At 47.2% G+C, this 21,428-nt stretch overlaps 1 protein-coding gene across 2 annotated transcripts in view; it reads right to left on the bottom strand.

The window, feature by feature from the left end:
• LOC137887704 (A-kinase anchor protein 13-like) overlaps nucleotides 1-21,428 on the bottom strand; it is an 88,454-nt gene that overhangs the window by 55,825 nt on the left and 11,201 nt on the right. The window contains exons 3-9 of one of the 2 annotated variants that reach the window (XM_068730880.1): nucleotides 15,899-16,061; nucleotides 13,120-13,283; nucleotides 12,436-12,607; nucleotides 6,894-7,077; nucleotides 5,248-5,431; nucleotides 2,999-4,973; nucleotides 1,521-1,606 (exon numbers count right to left, since the gene is read on the bottom strand). In XM_068730880.1, coding sequence (XP_068586981.1) covers nucleotides 1,521-1,606; nucleotides 2,999-4,973; nucleotides 5,248-5,431; nucleotides 6,894-7,077; nucleotides 12,436-12,607; nucleotides 13,120-13,283; nucleotides 15,899-16,061 — 2,928 coding nt within the window. Of the gene's footprint in view, nucleotides 1-1,520; nucleotides 1,607-2,998; nucleotides 4,974-5,247; nucleotides 5,432-6,893; nucleotides 7,078-12,435; nucleotides 12,608-13,119; nucleotides 13,284-15,898; nucleotides 16,062-21,428 lie in introns of those variants that run through there. The other variant, XM_068730879.1, reaches the window with a different exon arrangement.

The raw sequence follows: 21,428 nt of genomic DNA, 5'->3' as shown, positions 1-21,428 counted from the left end.
ACCTGTGGTTCTAAAATATGAAATGCAGAACATTAACCAGCGCTGAATTATCCGCCGTCTACACAGCTTACTTCTTGTCAAAACGCTTGACACACTCTTTGCGATTTGAATCACTTCATTACCCTTACATCTCCTTTTGTGCTGCAAGTTGTTGTCGCTGTCATTTTAGATTCTGCAGTTGGTTCAACACCAGCCAGACTCCGAACCGCCTGCTCATCATAGAAACGACAGAGCGATTTCAACAGGAATCAAATGGCAGGTCGTTAAACTGTCTCCCCGGTCAAGAGGGGGGGGGGGAGGGGAAACTCCCAACGACGCCATTGAGGCTACATCGCCCTCTGCTGGCGACCCCCCCGTCCTGCAGACTGGGTGTCTCTTATCCTCCTGCAGTCAAACATCTGGCATTCAGAACAAGCCGCTGACCCAGACCGCAGCCCAGGAATAAGCAGAGCCACTCCAGTCTATGGCTGCTGAGGAATCCGTCAGTCAGCAACATTTCGGAGTAAAGCCTCGAGTACTGAACATCGCATCCGTGTGCTCAGTGGCTGGGCAGAGACGCTAAGAGAGCTGCACAACATGGCTCCCGCAGAATGAGGTAGGGAGGTCCTGTTGGACTCGCGGTGAAGGAAATGCAGAGGCGGAGCTTAAGGACACTCCAACAGGTGATATATTTCTGGTTGAATGACGGCACGAACCAAAAAAACAGGCTGTACGTCTCAAGTTTCAGACAGCTTCATGACTGAACCCTCTGCTGATCTCTTGCTGGCACATCGAGCGGCTCGTAGGCCTTTCAGTCTCCCCCCAAATTGTTCGCGTGCTTTTGGAGATATGACACAGTTCCTGGCTATTCCTGCCAAATATTCATGAAAAGAGTTCATTCTTTAACGTAATGCTTAATGTCACTGTTTGAGCAAACAGAAACACGTTGTTCTGCAACAATGACCTGAGCACACTGTAGAGAAGAGTGGATGGATGCTCATTTTCGTGCATATTTGTCATTCGATTCTGCAGACTTTGCCTTAAATCTACAGAGTTATCAATGAGTCGTGTTCAGACTCTTACTATGAACTTACTATGTAACAAGCTCAACATGTAGACTCACTGTACCCGTCTGATGAAACCCACTGCATACGCGTTAATATCAAGTCTACAATAGAATTTAACTAGACACCATTTTCAATGGATCTAAGGATCGTTTACTATCACTGTATCATCTTATTTGTATTATTTCTTTAAAATATGGACATATAGAGAAAAAAGATGGTATATATATATACACAGTATATACACACACACACACACACACACACACACACACACACACACACACACACACACACATTTTACCCCTGGTCACGTATTAACTCTGGCACCAAGATGTTGTGAACAAACAAGCTCAGTTCCAAAGGTTACTTAGGGTGTTTCAAAAAGTTCGGCAAACAATGACTCATCTTAATCAAAGCCACGTCCAAGCAGAAGTGGCAAAGCAAAGATATCAGACAACCACAGTAGAGACTTACCATGGAGACGTCGGTTTCCTCTGGGGGGCCATTTTCTTCCTCCACTGCACCAATTACTGTTTCTGCAGACATGATGACTTCCACCTCTGGAGAAATGCACACGACACAATGCAATCAGTCCAACGGCAAATCCTCCAAATACACAAATCAATGGCAAGTGACAGGAAGTGAGACCTCCTCACTGCAGATACACTGAGGAGTTGTCTATAGGTGTTATGCACTATTCAAACCGTTATTATTATTTATTTATCTATTTGAGGTATTTTATCTAGGTGTGTGGAAGGGAATATGTGTTTGTAAAAGGAAAAACTATAAATAAAGTTGTTGTTTTTGTTATTTCCAGAGAGTAACTTTTGCCAAAGGGACGATAACCATTCCCATGTAAATGAATTCATCATTCTTTGATTATAAAAACAGAAACCAAATTGATGGTTCTGTATAAAACCTGTGACGGATTAAAGGAATCGATCTTGGAAGGCTTGAGTAAGCCAACATGACTTGGTGAATGCGAGAGGAAGCGGAAAAGCCTCAGCAACTCCTTTCTTGTGTTTCTAAGCATCCACAGGAATCCGGACTGAACATTCACGTCTCGATTCCCAAACAATGACACAGCAGAAAGCTCGCCTCTAGAGGCCTGTGCTGTGACCTGATGCTAGGCCGCTGTCGGGCCGTCAACACATCCCCTCGTTCATAACGACACCCCCGGTCTCTGCGTGACGCACGGCAAAACCTTGCCCTTGACCTCTCTTTATCGGACTTTGTTGGACTCCGGCACAATTATCCCTGATGAGGGAACATTTGCAGGCAGAGGAGTGCTGGAAGTTCACTTAGAGAAGAGAGAGAAACTCTCTCCGGCCTCACTTGCTGCTCCACACGCTCACATCAGCCGGCTCCTGTGTGTTTGTTTTAAAGAGCCTGCTGGCTGTGCGTCCGAGACTCGGTCACATGCCTCGGTAATGTGACCGTGTTTACTGACATGCAGGGTGTGCAACAGGGAACATATGAACACAAAGGGAAATGTCGAGGCATGAGCTATCAAAGGTATAAACCGGCTTCCTGTCACGTAACAGGTCATAATTCATCCCAACATTATTGTGCTGAAGTCGCATTTTTAGGGAAAGTGTTTTTTAAAATAACCTCTTTTCTTTCATTTTAAAATCCTAAAGTGTTACTCAGCTAAATCCTCATTAGAAAGACAACTAGAGGCAAAACTGGAGAAAGCCTCAGCAAAGCATGCGTTCACAACAGCAATATATCACAACAGGATGTCAAACAAAAAGCTCTATTATGGTGAGCTACATTGCATTTAGCTTCGCAGAGCAATCGCCATTAATCACCAGAGGAGGACTGCATTTGATTTAGCGTATTTGGGATTTAGGAATAGGACTTTGACAAACATATTGGCCGCGTGATGAATGCGAGCGGGTGCAACTCGAATAAACCTGAAGTGCGACTGAAATAAATCAGTGGTTGCTCACCTTGAACTGCACCGTTGCGGCTTCGCGATGCTCCGTCCACAGCGTCGGGCGTCTTTGTGTTTTCAGTCATCTCGTTCTCAGGGCGAGGAGAACCTGGCTCTCCTTCCAAGGCGTTGGCACCTTGCGACGATGACGCAATGATCCGATCCTCATCCGGTGACCTCTCACCCGCTGCCATCTCGGAATTATCCTGCTCGGATAGCGCAGCCCCACTCTTGGCCACTGCAGATTCGTCACAGGTCTCTGTTGACTGATGGCCTCCTGCGACAGACCGACCGGGTTCATATAAATCCCTACTGGTGACCTCTGACGCCGAACGCTCAGTCCCTGTGTTCGGCTTAGAGTCGCCGGCGTCCCCGCTCTCTGACAACGCCGGACCTAGCGACAGATCCCCTTTGGGAAGTTCTGGGTAGAGTTTCTCTCCCGTCCCCTCAAGATTCAAAGCCTCCATTGTGTTGAGGCCCGGAGACGGTTGTGACTCTGCCTGGCCGCGGTCTGTCACTGTCGGTGCGCTGGCAGTGGGGAGCCCTGCCTCCACGCTCATTTCTGCGCATTCGTCGCTTTCCCTCTGGTTTGAATCGTTTGGTTCCTCCATGGTGAATCCTGTCGACGACAGATCTGCTGTCGTGGTTTGAAGCGCGTCCTGATCCTCCATACTAGCGTTGTCCAGAGTGGGGTGGAATATATCTGTCGTGGAGCTTCCGACTGACCGGAAACTGCCATCGTCGTCGCTGGAGAGGCCGCGGGTCATCCCTGAATCGTGATCGCCGGAGCCGGGCGTCATTCCGAGTGACGGCTCCTCCGTGGAGTTACCAGCAGACCGGCTATCAGCTGTAGTGTCAGGTTCCTCCATGGGCAAACAGGTGCTTTCCATACTGTATATGGGTCCAGGTTCGACTGCGCCTTCACCATCTAGCTCGTCAACGCTCGCTGCTCCAGTGCAGTTCCCAGTTTCTGCAGCCGAGCCCCCCGGCTGCTCTGTGTCGTAATCCCTGCCAGCTGTTTCCTGGTTTTGTTCCAGGCTGTTTATGTCTGGCGGAGGTTCCCCCTCGTGGAGGCCTTCTATCAGGGGACGTGGAACAGCGGATTCAGGCTCCCTAATTACATCACCGCAGTCTATTGGAGGAGGGTTGAGGAGGCCCTCTGGGTTTGACACAGGGTCTGTTAACCCCTCACGCTCTGCCTCCTCCTGGAAAGAGAGTCCGACAAAGGGATCCTGGCTAAGTCTCCCACTAGTCCTGCCTTCCTGAGAGCACTCCTTCATTTCAGAATCGGAGGTGTCGGACACCCCGGAGCCCTCTGATGACAGCGACTGGCCCATGACCGACGCCTTTGTGTCTCCGCAGTGCTTTATTAGATCTGTTGACTCCGAGTTGGTCGCCTCCTCCCTCCTTGTAGCTGCGCTGTCCTCTGCTTCCTGCTCTGATCTGTCCTCTCCCTTCGTGGCCTCCTGTCCTTCCCAGATCACAGCCTCTCCTCTATCAGTTTCCTCTGCCCGCTTATCGCCGCTTGCCGGCGGTGGGATTCCCACAGTGAGGATCGCCCCTTCTTCCCCGCTCTGCGCTCCTTCACTCCTGTCACACAAACTCAAACTCTGTGTGGAAACCACGGGCTGCTCCCTTCCCTCCTGCTCCGTCAGGCAGCAATCTCTCCCAGTGTTTGAGCCGAGACACACCCAGTCCGCTGGGGGGCCGAGGCCATGCTCCCGGGGCCGCACTTCTGACGCTGGAGCGCTCACAGACAAACTCCAGTCCCTCTCTGCCTTGCCAGTCCCACCATGTCCACAATCTACACCGCTGCGGCTTTCCACGGAGCAGTTCTCCACCCAGCTCCCTCCTCTTGTTGTGTCCAGGCACTCTGACGCCGCGGCGGGCAGCTGTAGTCGCTCCAGACAGGTTATCTCTGTTTCTGCCCCATCACAACATTCGGCAGCTGTGTGCAGAGACTCAAACTTCAGCTCCAGTTCAGAAACTCCCTGCGGAATACAGAAAAAGGAAGAGGAGGCTAAACGTTAGCTTCTCCCCTCAGAGAAACCAACAGAGCTGCTCTCTAGCTTCTTATCAATCGCCAACTCTGTGATTGCACAAGGTGTTCCACTGGTTATACAAACCAAGCTTGAAGGTTAGAAAAAAATTAGGGCAGTGAAAAGACAAACAATCCGACAGTGTTCAGCAGCTCAGCAGAGCTCCTGGATGAAGCCGACGCCAGTAGAGATAACGCGCTAAGAAGCGCAGCGCGGCGTGACTCACCTTGGCATGGAGACGGCGTATCAAGTGCAGCAGCTGCTCCACGCTCCTCCGGAGGGTCGGGGGGTCGCGGCCGGGGCGGTTGCTCAGCGTCAGAGTGTGTGTGTTCAGCCCGGGGAGGTGGCAGACGACCCGGGCGTCCGCGGACACCAGCTGGACAGTCTCAGTCCCTTTCTCCGTCTCGGCCCTGCCGCGAAATAAACACTTAGATCATCCCGAGTGATGTCAACCCCCCCCCCCCCGCTCTCTCTGGATGATCCACGAGCTCCAAACGCCGTGGTTGTTGTGTTAGTCGACTCTAGCAGGTGATCAATCAAACTATAGAAACTGGTACGAGTTAAAAGGTTCCAGACTCTGAGGCCAGTCAACCAAAACTGTTACTTTCCTTCCCTGCAGTAAAATACGCCCTGCAATACCCGACGTGAAGACCACTCCTACTCCATAAGCTTTTCAGAGAAGACCCCACTCCCCCTGCTGCCTTTGCTCCGACGGTTTGAAGGTGAAAGTATCAGCTGTGTTTTATTTTTTTGTTCATAAAGACCGTGTTGTAAATGGGAGACACCTCCCAGTCAGGCAGATCCGTTTGCGTAATCCTGGGTGGATTGCTTTAGCTGCGAGGCCCCGGCGGCTGAGGTCACCAGCCGGGCTGCCGGTGACTTCACTTCTCATGAGGGGAAATGTAATTACCGACGCATAAAGAGGGAACTGCGCGCTGTAAAGCAACTCCACCGCACGCCCGGGCACAATGAGCGGAGCTCGCTAAGTGGTAGACGTCTTTCAGCTTGTGGCGTCTTCATTTTGAGTTAAGTGAAAACTATTTTGCAGCAGATAAGTAGAGTGCTTTAAAGACTTTCTTTAAAAAAAGGGATCCATTTCCACTTTAAGCCATGTCTCAGTCCATTTACCAAGAAGCTGTTGTTTTTTCCCCCCAGCAGTTTAATGTTTCACTAGAAAGGGATGAGAGGAATCTGACCTCACAAGTCACTCAGAAAAAAAAGGCTTGATTAGGTATAACACCTGGCAACTGCAAACAAAACACATCCTCTCACACGGTGTGTGTGTGTGTGTGTGTGTGTGTGTGTGTGTGTGTGTGTGTGTGTGTGTGTGTGTGTGTGGATTAAAGAGTGTGACGCCGTGGAGAGGTGCTACCATCAATGCTTTTGCGTTGCAGAATATTTTCTAGGGCTGCCGCCTCGTTTTGCTCTTAGTCGAGTAAGATTTCTTTTGTGTGATTCTTTGTGGAGGCTTTACAGGTCTGTTGATTAATAAACAACTAATCGATTAGTCGATAGAATTTCGAGCCAAATACTTTCCGATCCCTCTCTATTCTCCTGGAACAATACTGGCAGCCCACAACGTTTCAGTTTTGCCCTCAACTATGTGTGTCTGCAGCTGAGAGTGCTGAGCTGGGCTGCAGTGGTGATTTTCTCTGTGATGCAACAGACAAACATGGTTCCTCTAAAGGGCTTGGAGGAACATCGCCATCTGCGCTGTGATATATTAACATGAGACAGTTTGTACAGGGAGACTAAGATCTAGTATCACAGTGTTGTCTTTCATAGACTTTTCTCCTCCACCTTTAATGTTTCTGGACTGGACAGCACTATTTACCTTTCGCCTTCGACTGCCATGAAACAAAGAGTGCTTACTGCGCGAGGAGCTCTTTCAGGTGTTCGTGTCCTCGCAGGGCTGCGACGGCGGAAGGGGTGTGGCCTTGTCTGTTGGCCAATCGCAGCGCTTCCCCTGCTCCGGCCTGCTGCAGCAAGAAGCGCGTCACCCGAAGGAGACCTCGACGCGCCGAGAAGTGCAGCAGAGTCTCCTGAGGATTCAGGTCTGAGGGAAGAGACGGAGGACGAGAAATGAAGAAACAGAAAAGTTCTGATCAAAACAAGCAAACAAAAGAGAAGGAAACAGAAGAGGGCGGCAGTCCAGGCAGCAAATGAGTGGCTCCGTCGCTGACATACCAGCACTCGCTGCAGCTTGGCAACACCTCGTGGTCGTCTAATTAAACCAGTGCAGGGTCCACGGCGACTCAGCAAACAACGGACTTTTACACATTGACAGACTGATAAAAGCAGAGCCCGTCCCTTTCCGTCTCAAACAGTACATCAACGCGCATATTTGGAAGCAGACACTGCAATTCCTGGATTATAGCCACCGGGCCAATTGACCTTTGATCTTTTGTGCTTCCGTAATAAGGCACTTGCACTGCAGTCCGTGTGGGAAAAGCCTCCGAAGCGGCATCTAATATGCGATAATAAAATGATCACAGCGGCCAAAACAATAATTATGCATGTGACTAAATCACAGCAGGTCATGCCGGCAGAGGTGAGCCACAGTAAGTGCATCACGCTCCCATTTTTAATCCAAGTCCATTATTGGGCCCATGTATCAATTTAACTCTTATTAACGCCATCAAACACTGAGGCCCTTTCCCTTTACATCACATCCACAAATAATGGATATTCATGGACGCACACACGCACACACACACACACACACACACACACACACACACACACACACACACACACACACACACACACACACACACACAGACCTCCATCTTTCTGCCAAAGCAACAGGAACTCAGACAGGCTCCCTTTAGCGGTACAGCCGGGATGAGTGGCTGTTGGTTATACCAGAGAACCATCTCAAATTGAATCTGTGTAATTAAATCTCTCCCTGCGTTTACTGGGAGAGATTATTAAAACGTTTCTTGGTCTACTGGAGTTTCCCAATCTTTTACTGCCCGGCCCACTCGCAAATTTACTGTCAATTTAAAAAGGCATCCTGAGATAAGGGGGTAAGCTTGTCTGAAAGAGTGGGGAAAGTGAGTCCTGGAGTTCAATAAACGGGGACTTCACAATGTGGAACACGCTGATCATTGGCGAGAAACAAAAAAACCTTCACACGTTAAGCCTGGTAAGAGGAGACTGGAAGCCTCCACCTCAGTGGCCAGATGTCTTGTATTGCAGAGTCAGTACACTGCAAACAGAACGCAGCTGGTCTGTGCTTATTTATAACAGCAGAAAGAGCAGGAATGAGAAAGATAAAACATCCACAGCACCGTTGCCGGGTCCAGATTTCTTCTCTGTTATGAGAAAGACTGCGCTCTACTCTTTATCTCTCATTTGTCACTGCACTGCACCGAGGCTTTTCTTCCTCCAGAGTCTACACACAAAACAACAGATATTTATTCCAGCCAACGGGGACGATTTGTGTTGTTTTTCAGTTGGACACAGACAAGCAGTTCTATATTTCAAGTCCTACTGTGATTTCTGCTAGGGCTTGTTTAAACTGTGCTTTGTGCAGATTTTAACAGTATGATAAAATAAGTTGGAACAAAGTGAAATACTAGTAAATAGTAAAGTAATAGTGCTGTCATCAGCACCATTGGGTAACATTTACAATGCTGGTTGTGTCTACTGATGAGAGGTTTCACTCCTTTCCCTGATGAATCTCAAGCTAGCGGGTCAAATGTTACGCTCCGCGTGGCCGAGCTGGGCCGGACCGGAATGTGAGGTGGCGAACGGCAGCGGGAAACGCTTCACTGCCGTCCTTCAAAACTACCGGCTGTCATAACATTGCCATAACAATTCAGTTACAGCCGTTTGCTGCAGTACGGCAATCCCCAACATGCCAATATGCTGGATCACCACGAGCCACCAAGACGGCTTCACTGCTCCTGAGAGACGCTAACTGGCTACTGCTACGGTCAAATGTTTGTCTCACAGTCAAATCACTCAACCAAAACTAACTGTTGATCAACACAATTTGGTCCGCAAATCAATTATTTTAGAAAATCAAATCTAAAATTCCCTGAACATAGCTAACCTAAAGACATAAAGTATAAAATAAGTTATAAAACATGGGAAAGCAGCACTTCCTGGAGTGTGACGTGGCTCTGGGGACGTCAGTGGGTGCAGACGTTGGAAGGATCGACGTGTAATCATTCTGGGGGATGACCTCATTCATCATCTAGCGCCAACATCAGGTCAAAGTTTGAATTTGTCCAATACTTTGGTTTATAACAAAAACACCTGCAAATACAAATGACATGTCCATCAGCCTCAACTCAACTGTGTGTTCAGTGATAATCAGCCGACGTTAGCATGCTAAGATGGTGAACATGCTATATATTATACCTGCTAAATATCAGTATGCATTGTCATTGGTAGCACCATGATATTAACATTCAGCACAAAGCACTGAATGGCTGTAAACAATGAATTATCCATAACAAGCCACCAAACCACCAATCAAATGTAAAGGGACAGTTCACGACCCTGTTAGGAACTATGGTACAAAGGAAATAGTTCCTACATGGAACTGCTCACAAAAAGGTCTGTTGGTCATCTTGATTAACCGAGTCATGACTTCTGGAAAGAGATGTTGCTGTTGAGTTTTTCAAATGTATCGTTTTGGTGATTTCAGCACCACAAGCAGAGTACCAAATAGTCTCATTAGATGGGCGGGAAGGCAGGAAAAATCTATTATTTTTGAACTGCCCCTTTAAAAGCTGAGTCCACTTGAAATTGCAAAGAATTAAGACAAAGAAGTTGAAGGGGTTCTACTATTTGTATTTGTTGAGACTGCAGATCACTAAGTCGTTCACTGGAATGGTAATGATTGACAGACCACAGGCTGCAGATGACTCGACACTGACTGATGTCAGTAAAATTAGCTGGGCGTTATCCACCGTTTTCATGGAACAGCACGGTTCTTTCCTGGTAAAGTGATTCCCCCCCCCCTCCCAAGAGGACAATAAACGGCTGGCTGCGGAGAGATCAGTGACTGCCCCGTGTCCACGGCGTGAAGCACGACGGAGATAAACCACCGTCGCCTCCACCTGTAGTCTGCTATCCATCACCTGACAGGTCGGATGAATGCGGAGCTACACTCCTCTCACCACTACCCCGCAGCTCGCCGCGGCCGAGCGTCTCGCGTTGAAGCGGTGACACATTGCGAAGCGGTGCCCATTAGAAAGCACATCACTCACCGCAGCAGGCAGCCGCCTTCCACATCAACAGCATGACAACTGACTTCAATGCAAAGGAGCACCAGTGTGTGTGTGTGTGTGTGTGTGTGTGTGTGAGTGTGTGTCCATCTCTCACAACAGTAACAAGCAGATCTTACTGAATCAACGGGGAGGTTATTACTGAAGATTCGATTTGATGACTTTTCTTTTTCAGGCCCCAGACAAACAATAAATCAATATTTTTTTTTTTGTTAGGAGTGTGCAGGCTTTTAATCTCCACTACACACTTACTGAGTCGGCATCTTTTTTTGTCGGAAATCCTGCTGGTTCTGCTGGTTTCGATCCAACAGCCAAGTCCAAGTTAAAAACCGCGAGCTATTATCTTGACAAAAGTCTTGTTGACGTTGCTGCACAGAGAGCCGTTACCTCGCAGACTTTATCATCCGCAGCGGCTTGTCTGGCTTCCTCTAACTGACTGAAGTCGTCAGAGTCAATGGCTGGAGAAAATTGCCACTTTAATTTGAATAAAAATGCACGTTTGTTTGCACCGGCATAGCCGTTTCACAGAGACGCCCGGCTCCGTTTGATCACACTGATACCGGCGTGAGATGAGAGTCCATGAAAAGACGTGCTTTCATGTTTATGTCTGTCCGTTAATATAAGCTGCCAGCTAACACCACATCGACACAGCAGCCGCCTACTTGGGGTGGAAGAGAGATGTGCGTTTGCCCTCCGTTTGAGTGTCAAGCAGCGCTTCATAAAAGATTACAAGAGACTCTTTATCACTCATTTATCAGGCAAAAGAAGACCAAGATATGCTGCTCGCAGCTTCACAGGCGCTACGTCAGAGCTTTGCTTTCTGGGTTTTGATTCGTAAATCTGCCACGGACATCAAGACCACAATTATTATAATTGTACTTTTACATCCAGGTAACTTCTATTTCACAGTACTGACAAGGTGACTACTGCAGCTCAATCGCCTCAATCAGTTAATGACTGGTGGTTAAAATACCGTGGAGACAAAAAGAAAACATAGCTGAACACTGCAGACTAACTGTCGGTGTGTTGACACACATTACACATGAGTCTAGCTTCATTTTGGATGATTCTGCTTTTTTGAATAAGAAACAACCAGGAATGGAAGAAGTCTGCTACGAGTCTATAGAGTACCAAAGCCGTCTTTACTCTCGGGGGGCACCTCACGTAAACCGGCTTCTAAAATTATAATGTGTGTAAAACGTTGAATTTTAAAATCGCCTTTGCCAAGACATTTGTCCTGGACATCTTATAGGATACATGTTGAACATATAGTCATCAAATGTCATTTCAATAAAAAGGTGAAAATCAAGAAAATGTAAAAGATTTCGTAGAATTATAGTCCAGTCTAAGCAGACGGCTAGACGTCTTTTTCTGGGCTGTTATCAGCTGCTCCAACAACAAACTGAGACTTTAAGGACATCAAGCTCCCAAAATCAATATATCGTTCATAAATCTTTCAATCCATTGCATTTTAAGTAGTTTGCGAACAGAGCACCGACCAGGAACCGGCAAAAAAAAAAGACGAGCTCTCTGTGTGCACGGGCCCAACGGTGAGCCCCTCCCACCGCATCTCTCGCTAACTTGGTACCACGTTAGCTAACGTCAGCTATCGAATGATGCATTTCTGCAGATGAGATTGCAGGAAATCGTGGAGTTTAAGGATTTAAATCATAAACCAGCAGGTAATTCCTGCTGGGTTTCTGTTGGCCAGCCTTCTCCACACAACACTTCTACTTCCAGCACTGTGGAGGTCAGACAGAAGCGTAGAATGTGTTCACCTGCTTGAGAGCACGTCACATAAATCAGCTGCCAGATTAGTCTATAAAAAGGTAGAAGCTCAACAGGAGGCACGTCTGATAATTAGCAGCGACACACACACACACACACACACACACACACACACACACACACACAAGAACAGCAAACTGTATGTTGCCAAGTAGCACTGATTTGAAAAATGCAGCAACATAATGCAGAGTGATCAACCTGCCTTGTTTCATTGGTACCTGGTCAGCATTGTGAAATACATTGCATGTGACACACACACACACACACACAAAGAGAGGCGCTATGTGTGTCATTACGTGCTGTACGGCTATAATTTGCCAGCATGTTTGTGCATCCGTGCAGAGACACGCTGTCCGACACGTTCCACACCCCTTGGGCCTCACCAGTGCTGTTGGTTTGCTTGTTCCCCAGTAAGCTCCATCCGGGAGGCAGCGCGAGGTGGTGGAGGGCCAGCGCCAGGCTGTCGTCCAGACGCTCGCACTCCTGCAGGGGAATCTGACACTCGTCCAGCAGCAGCGCCCCGTCCAGGCCGTCGGCCCGGCCCGCCGTGCTCACCTGCGATTGGAGGGCGATTACGGAGATGAGTCAAGATTTTTTACAGAGGAGGAGGCTTAGTCCACTGGAAGCACCTCGCTTTAAGACGCTCAGCCTAAGAGCATTAATCCACATGCCCAAAATGTGGGATGTAGATGCAGGGAGACACGCACACGTGCATTTATCAGTGCTGAGCTGTGCAGACAAAAACAAACCAGATTCAGATTCAACAAAAAAGGACATTTTGAGTGAGGCAGTTACATTATCTCGTCCTCCTCCTTGGCAAAGCAAATTCTGTATTATTCTTCTATGGGATGATAAATTGCGCTGAAAAGAATGAATTAATTGAATGGCGAGGACTGTGGGACATCAAGCACCGTCGTGGAAGAAACAATAACGTGGGAGTCTTTTGTCTTACTGTCACTTTGCCCACATTGCTGTATCACTCTTCGCCAACGGAGACTACTTTCCTCTCGCTCCGTGACAAGCCTCGGCCTGTGTGGTTATGTTACTGCTCATTTGGAAATGCTCACCAGGAACTGGGCCATGTCAAAAGCCAAATCCTGGACAAAGCTGAATCGATGCTCGGCCAATGGAGCCACGCGACCCAGACGGGGCTTTAGGTCCTCGGGGGACTCGGGGACGCCTCGGCTGGCTGAACACAAGGTGACCGACACCACCTCGCAGCAGTCATGAGCTACAAGACAACACAAGGAGGGAAGCAGGAGGGCAGGATGAGAAGACAGGAGACAGAGGAGGAGGAGGTGACAGAGGACAGAGGAGGAGTGTAATAATCTCTAGCTTTTAAAACATTCTTTAAAATACAGAAATAAATTGATTATCAGTCTCATGTGCGTGTGGCTAAATCCCCCGTGTGTTCATCATTCACGTTATTAGTAACGATGATCGTCTGCTGACATCATCATTTGGTTGATTCATTAAATTCAGTGTAATTGTACCGTTCAGTAGCTATATGTTGTCAATGCTACATGTAGCAAACAGTGGCGACTCATGTCATGTTAATGTCTTCGCCGAGAGGAAAACGTTCCCACTCTGCATGAACCACCTCCCCAATGAAACTAGATTGTCTGTAGAAATTGATATGCAAGTGATTTGCTGCTAACTGTGGTGAATGAAGAGTGAGTCGAAGACGTTCCGCTCGGTTCAAAGACCACACATGTTTGCATGAATCTATTTCAGCCAGGTTTATCAGGCAGAGGCAGAACTAAAGACAAGCAACTATGTTTTAGTCATTTGACATCGCAAAATTGTATTATAAGAATCGCTCATTAGCAACAATCAGCTACAGTACAGTGCACCGCTGGCTTCAATCATATATTCATACCCTAATTAATACCAATAAATCTGAATATTATTTACCTAATGAAATGTGCTTCAATTTACCACACTAATACCTATTCAGCAGTCACAAATCAAACTCCAACGACCAACAAATGAGCAACACAACATGTTATCAGTTAAATGAAAATGAATGCTAATGAGTTTTCAGCTGCCATCACAAACAGAATGAACAAAGAGGAGTGTAGTCCACACACGGTGTCAAAACACAACTAACGGGGAATAAAGGCTCTGATTGATGCCTTACATGCTGACATCCCTGCCTCTAATTTATGCGGAGCGCGGCCTTCTGCATCAATTTACGTCCTCCACAAATGCCAAATCATATGCGGTGGATGCGGGACTCCTCGTCATTCTTCTCTCTAAAGATGAATCAACATGAGCTAACCTCTTGATCCATACTCAGTATCTAGAACTACCATTTAAGACCCATATACCCAACACAGCACCGTCTTTTGTTATCTCCACCAGGAGATCATGTGCTCGCTGTGTGTGTGTGTGTGTGTGTGTGTGTGTGTGTGTGTGTGTGTGTGTGTGTGTGTGTGTGTGTGTGTGCTGGACCAATCAGCTTATTATTTTTTGTGCTCATGTATTACTGTATGCTCAATGATCTCTCGAGGTTGCGGTGATTCGCAATTTCGAACCTGTGCTTAGCCCCGCCTCCCGCTGCCGCTCCGTCAACTCCTTCACTTTTCTAAACTCAAAAAGCTACCATGGAGCCCAGACTGTCACTAACTGCACCCTCTGGATAAATATTATCACATTTTTGGAAAAACAAAAAAGCATCAGTGGCTAGCGTAGCATAGAAGAGCTTACGCTAGTTAATAATGTGCCAGCATACTTGAACACTTGAATATTAAGGTTCAAATGCCTTGCTCAGGGACACCTCGATCCGAGCCAAAGCAGCGATTCAGTGCATCTGCAGCTACTTTCCCAGGCCACTTGGGAATTCGATCCCACGACCTAATGCTCGGTCACAGGACGGGTCCTTCGGAGCTTTGTGTGCACTGATGGAGGAAGCAGTGAAGCAGCGCTAATCTCTCAGTAGAGAGTAACACCTCCTCCTGCCCCCTTCAGATGGCTCCAATACAGCCGAGCTCTTAACAAGATAATGCAGTTTAACGTGTTCCGCCTTCTTTTTTTTTCCCCCTGTCTGGAACGCAGACACTTGAGGAAAACAACAAGTTCCACCATATCTTTCATATTTGTCCCTCGGGCTCATATTTGAGGTCTTTCCCAACATTCACGTCCATTACCCATTTTCTGTGTGTGGTGACCTTTGATTTACCTGTCGTTGCTCATCCGCCTCACAGTAAGTTATCCCTGACTTCAGCTTTGCTAAATATGTTCACTTCTGCAAGAGGAGTAAATGGAATGAGCTCCAAGAGGAGTGATGAATGAGCCAGGCTCTAGAAAAAGTCAAATGAGGTGATTTCTCCCTCTCCAACACGCAGCATTAGTTTAAAAACGAGGACAGCTGGGGTGGATGATTAATCATGTATTACTTCGACTGTCTTCCACAGCTATAATAACTCCTGACTGCCCGATGCTTTCTGTGTGTGATGTGAGAATAATACCATCCCCTTCTTAAATATAGATTTGTTCTCAAACATTTTGGCATGCTTTAGCCCCCCTTTATGTTCTTTTGGGCACATGATGGCTGCAGAGACAGAGATCTGACTGTTTTCACCAATGGAGATTATGACAATATTTTTTACTTTATTTCAATTCTTTTTGAGGACTTTGACTGTATGTTAGTGGCCTGAAACAAATAGGTCGGCCATGACGCAACTTTCACAGAACCTTCCCTTCCGTTTGTTGTTATTTACCAACATAATCTAAAGGGTCCTATGCTATCAGTTTACTCAGACAATAGATCTAACGTATCAAATACTGCAGGTGGAGCTGCCTCCCCGCACGGGTCCATTAGAGGGAATGGGGGGGGGGGCTTACCGGGACACAGCGCCTGCAAGGTGTCATGGCTGCTCCTTAGGGTGCTGGTCAGGTGCCTCTGTGTGCTGCCAGCAAACAGCAGGAAGTAGTCGACTCCCTCCTTCTCCTCCTCCTCCGCAGCCAGCTCTTCATCGGCGAGCTGCACCGTGAGTACACACCGGCCCTGCAGAGAGGGAGAGGGAGGGAGAGGGAGGGAGAGACGGGAGGAACAGGGAACAACAGATATTTAGAGAGAAGTCTAAGTAAGTCTGCAGGAATTTCATCATCAAAAATGGAGGAAAATAGAGATTTTAATTCCTATCTTTTCATCAATTGATTTGCCATTATGCAGTACTTTCTGACTACAAGTTGAACCTCTATGTAAAGGAAGCTAATGATCCCATCGATAAAAAAGCAAAAGTGATTTAGATGCATGGGAGACAAATGCCGATGGCGGATGTGAACCGCTCTCCTTCACCACACGGTTACCGGTCGGATGTCTGGATGCCAGATCCTCACAGGGCGGCGGCGTAAAGACTCCGCGTGGAAGCTGCCAGTTTTCTCAGCAGCACACTTGTTTACAACAATTACACAAATGCCTCAAAAGCTAATATGGTAATGATTTATTGATTTAAAGCACTACTAATCACATCATTAACAAAACGAGGAGGCAGCAGACGGCGCTGGAACAAGGAGGAGCAGCTTGACTTTCTGCCGACGAGGTGAGCGAGCACTGTCGGCATCATACTACGGAGGAGGAGGAGGAGGAGGAGGATGGAACTGTTTTACAAATGGAGGAGGCGACATGATTTACGGCTTCTGTATTAGCGCTGTTCATCAACTCATCCAGCTTTTTCACCCTTGTGCATCCTTGGCACATAAATCAAGGTCAGCGCTCTTTTCCAGAGCCCTACTTCTCACTCGTTCACTGGAAACTCGACAGCTGTTATTGAGTCTAGCAGTTGACTTTCCACAGCCGTATGGTCCGGGTTCGGAGAGAAGGCCCAAACCAGAGACCGGCTCGAGAAGGAGCCACATGTATAGATTGGAAGACTGGTTTGTTTTTATTTTGGCAACACGAAAAACACTGAAAAAAGTGCAAGAACTGGATTTGAACACTGTGTTTGACAGATTAGGTGAGTTGTATTCATATGATGTTAAAAATTTGAATGAAGCTGTTGAAATGCCTGCAGTTATATTTAAAAAGAACGATTAGGAGGCCATTTATTAGAGCAGACATATTCAAATGTGGATCAAAGACGATCCAGTGGAGATGAGCGGCTTAGTTTTTTTTTGTAATACCCGGACAACCTGCAAAAATATGAGATTATCAACCGATCCCGACCCTCAAACCGCCAACTTTAGGCATCACAGTAGCACAACTGTCAGGACTGAGACAAGAGACAGACACTGAGGGCTGCAGTGTGTGTGTGTGTGTGTGTGTGTGTGTGTGTGTGTGTGTGTGTGTGTGTGTGTGTGTGTGTGTGTGTGTGTGTCTCTCTCTCTCTCTCTCTCGCTTTGTCTCTCAGACACACACGTGCTTCCCGCCTCCGAAAAATAATGGATTAAGAAGTGATTTTTTTTCTTATTTAAGTAACACCAGCGCTTGTTCAACAGATGACAGCATGTCGACCGATCGACCAGAAGGTGTCGGCCCTACAAAAAAAAATGACTTTGCATTTCATCAAATTGCATATTTAGGATCCCTGTGAAAAACAACGCTGATAACATGAAAAAGTCTGCCACCGTTTTCATGTCAGCCAGTAAAAATCAATGGTCGCCTGCAAGAATATAGAGTGGTCAATTTGTCACCTTAATCTTTGTAAACAAGGAACCTGTCAGGTATAGCAAGTAAGGGGGCGGGGCTTTGCAAACAAGTCCAGAAATACGACTTAAAATCAACACCTTATCGCAGCGGTATTGTGTCTGCTAGATGTTGTGTCGACTAGATAATATTATGTGTCTAAAGTGCAGTCTGCCACAACAAGCCAACTGTCCACAGTGACAGCTGGCTTGTTGTGGCTGGATCGTTGTGGGCCGATGTCATCTGAGGACTGACCGAGGAGGAGGAGGACGAGAAGAAGCAACAATAAAAGTAGGCATATTGTTCAGAATGAGCTGTTTTTCCACTGGGGGACTGCAGCTTGTTGACACAGAGGAGAGACAATGGGACAGTTCTTCCCACGTAATCCGACCAGTGTTGCAATCTTTGTCTTTTCACCAGCCCGGTCCAACGGCAGCAGAACGGTGTCAACGAGAGTTAAACATGCTTCCTCCTTCTCTTGTGAAGAGGTGGCCTTGTTCCATACGGGGGGGGGGGTAACCAGCAGCCTTGGGTTTGGCAAGTCTCTGTTTGGCAAGCCGCCGCCGCCGCTGCTGTTGAGCAATGTGAGGGGGGGTAGAAATGTGTTCAATAGGCAGAGACACAGGAAGAGAAACCGCCTGCAGTGACCTTTGGAGAGCTGGGACTAAATACATTGACTTGCAGCAGTAGGGATGCAGAGAGCCTCGGCTTTAACAAGCAGAGCGGGGGGGCGATGGCATAAGAGAGTTGTAGATGGGCGGGAAGCCAGCGGGCGAGAGACACTCTCTCCATTAAAACCTCATCCGTTATCCCCGGCCCAGATCGGGAAAATAGGGAGCGGAGCGGCACCTCGGTGGATTTGTGAGTTTGCGCACCGCGTGTCAATGAAAACCTTTTCGATGCGAAAGGAAGTCCAGCGTTCTCGCCATACGGACAAAAGAAAAGCAAAAGGAGAATTAGTTTTTTCCTCAGCGCTTGAAGCTGGTGGAGAATCCCTTTAATCAACCTGCTGCATTTGGCGCATTAGCAGGTAAATAGATTTTTGATGGCGCCGCCACAGCATCTCATTTCGTCAAAATTAGTGTCCTTTCGTAAATAACGGCGTGAGCTGCTGATTGTTTTGAACCAAAGTCGTGTGATCCATCTACATAATACGCGTTCGCTCTCTCGCGCTCTTACTTTCTGCCTCCTCAGCTACGACTGCTTGTAATCAATCTGCCGAATTCAACCTTATTTGAATGAAAAAGCACAAGAGTCATGAGTCGGAATGGAGCGTCAGCTGAATAAGATCACTGTCAGTCCTTTTGGAGGAAAACGTGTCGGGCGGGGGTCGGAGGTGGAGCAACAGAGATGTGGAACATCTGCCTGTGTCTGCAGGAAGCACAGCTGCACACGGAGAAACCAAAAACACACACAAACGAAAAGTAAAGCTACTGACAATTAGTCTCACAATAACAATCATTAAAATGCTAAACAATTCTCTCGCGTGTCCGGCTTTAAAATCAGAAAAAAGCAAACCGGCAACTTTAAAGCCGGGTGGCGTGCACCAATGGATGCCTCTCAGCCGCACCGTGTGACTGTGCTCTCTGCTGGCAACAGGTACTTAGCAAAGTGACCTGCTGGGGTATTGACCTGCTAATCACGGCGCTTCAGCTGGGGAACAGGCCACTATTAAGCAACATCAAAAGAACAGCTGGAGCCCCCCCCCCCCACACACACACACACACACACACACACACACACACACACACACACACACACACACACACACTTCTTAATTAAAGATGCACGTGTGAGTCCTGCAACTGTATGCTGGCATCAACTCTCCAGGTAAAAGCAGCTTTGGATATTTAAGGCCTCCGCGTGTGAATTCTCACCGAAGATGCTTTTAATGATTCATTTTTAAGAGAACTCATTATGCAGTCTGAATTCATGTTCATCCCCCTGGCTGGATCTCTGACTATGAGCAGCACAATTTGGAAGTTTTGCTCCACTTCAGCACTCAAACTAATTGTGAAGACATCCCATGGCACCGCTAAGGTTTTCTCTCATCATGAATTACTGTACATGCAACAGACCTGCCGTTCTAGCTTTCAGTCAGTCCTGATGCATAACAAATATTTATAAATATATATATAAATAAATGGACAAAACTACACATTTGATGTTCCGTAAAGAGCTGCCATGATTTAAAACAACCTGTTAACCCATCAAAAATTGGCTGCTGCTGCTGCTGCTGCTGCTGATGGACAATTTAGTTAGTTTATTTGGTCGGCAAGTTTCATGAGACGGACGCGCATTAAATCAGGTCCTGTTCACGCATGTACAAAATGCCAGAGCATTTACTAATCAAGCTACACACATCCTCTGATTTCCAAGAGCATCCTTCCACTGCAGCTACAGACCGTCAGGTAGCAGAGAGGACCTGTGCTTAGAGACCCGACCCGCTCCTCGAATTGTAAAAGACACTCTGGAAGACACACTGTCCAAACGGCAAGAATGTAAATGACGTGTTTGTTCGCAGCAAGGAGTCGTCCTCAGCCTGACCAACACATCATATAACCCTCTCTACTTCCTCACGTTGGGCTCGAAAACAAACTCATTTCTTTTCCGGACACTTCCTCGTTGGTCAAAGTAGTGTCGCAAGAGCGCCTCTTGGCCTCTTTACTAGCGGTGGTTTCTATCTCCAAAGTGGGGCTGTCGTTTCCAGTCGCTCTGGATGGTGTTTCTTAAGAGCTACAATTACAGAGCCACTACTTAACCCCTATGAGCCATCTTACTGTGAACGGCGGTGATAAGTGTCTAAGACCTGATGTCTAATGAGGCCCGGTTCCACCGAGCGGTCTGGGTGTAAATCACAGATAAGGTTGTCTGGGTGGTTAATGTGTGTGAGCCACTCTTGCCTGTAGAGACGCAAACACACACACACACACACACACACACACACACACACACACACACACACACACACACACACACACACACACACACACACATCTCTGGCTTATCTCATTTCCTGTGAGCCTTCCTCACCTGTTAGTGGTAGCGAAATGTCTCCCACTCTCACTCTCACTCTCACTCTCACTCACACACACACACACACACACACACACACAAACGCTGATTTTTACTGTGGGACCACTAACTGTAGTTATAAACTTGATGGAGGAAAATGAACTTTGCGCCGCTGTTGCTCGGCTCTGCTCTCTGCTGTGTTTACATTGTAGAGACTGTAATTATTATTTTCACTCATGAATGATGCATTATTTCACCCACCGGCAACCCATTAGCTATTAATCAGGGTGTTCAATTTTTATGACCCCGACCCGCCCGACCCGTGGATTAACCGCAGCGCTCCGAGGACGCAACTGCAATCAGTGCATGTCCGATACGCACAAAGTACTTTTAAACAGTCATCATAAGGAAAAGGACTGTTCCACCCTATCATGGTATACTTTCCTGCAAATGTAATGAAATTTGCACCAACCTGATCCCAACCCAACCTATAATAATGTAAATGTTCTTTTCCATCCGGTGATTCCTATTAGATGAAGTGTCTCTTTTGCCTCGTCTGATCTGAAGGAATTTCTGGAATTACAAAGGACTTGAAATCTAAATTAAAAGGAAGAAAAAAGTGCTTTAGTAAGCATTAAACATTTGCATTACGTTTGTGATTATGATTAAATAAATGACGCGACTGAACAAGGACATTTTATGACATTATTGGTCGAGTCATTACATTATTGG

Source organism: Cebidichthys violaceus, unplaced genomic scaffold (assembly GCF_023349555.1).
Source record: "Cebidichthys violaceus isolate CVI_PGR_0920_01 unplaced genomic scaffold, fCebVio1.0.p SCAF_5, whole genome shotgun sequence".
Taxonomy (NCBI): domain Eukaryota; kingdom Metazoa; phylum Chordata; class Actinopteri; order Perciformes; family Stichaeidae; genus Cebidichthys; species Cebidichthys violaceus.
The sequence above is the reverse complement of the archived record's forward strand: the minus strand, read 5'-3'. Positions and strand labels throughout refer to the sequence as shown.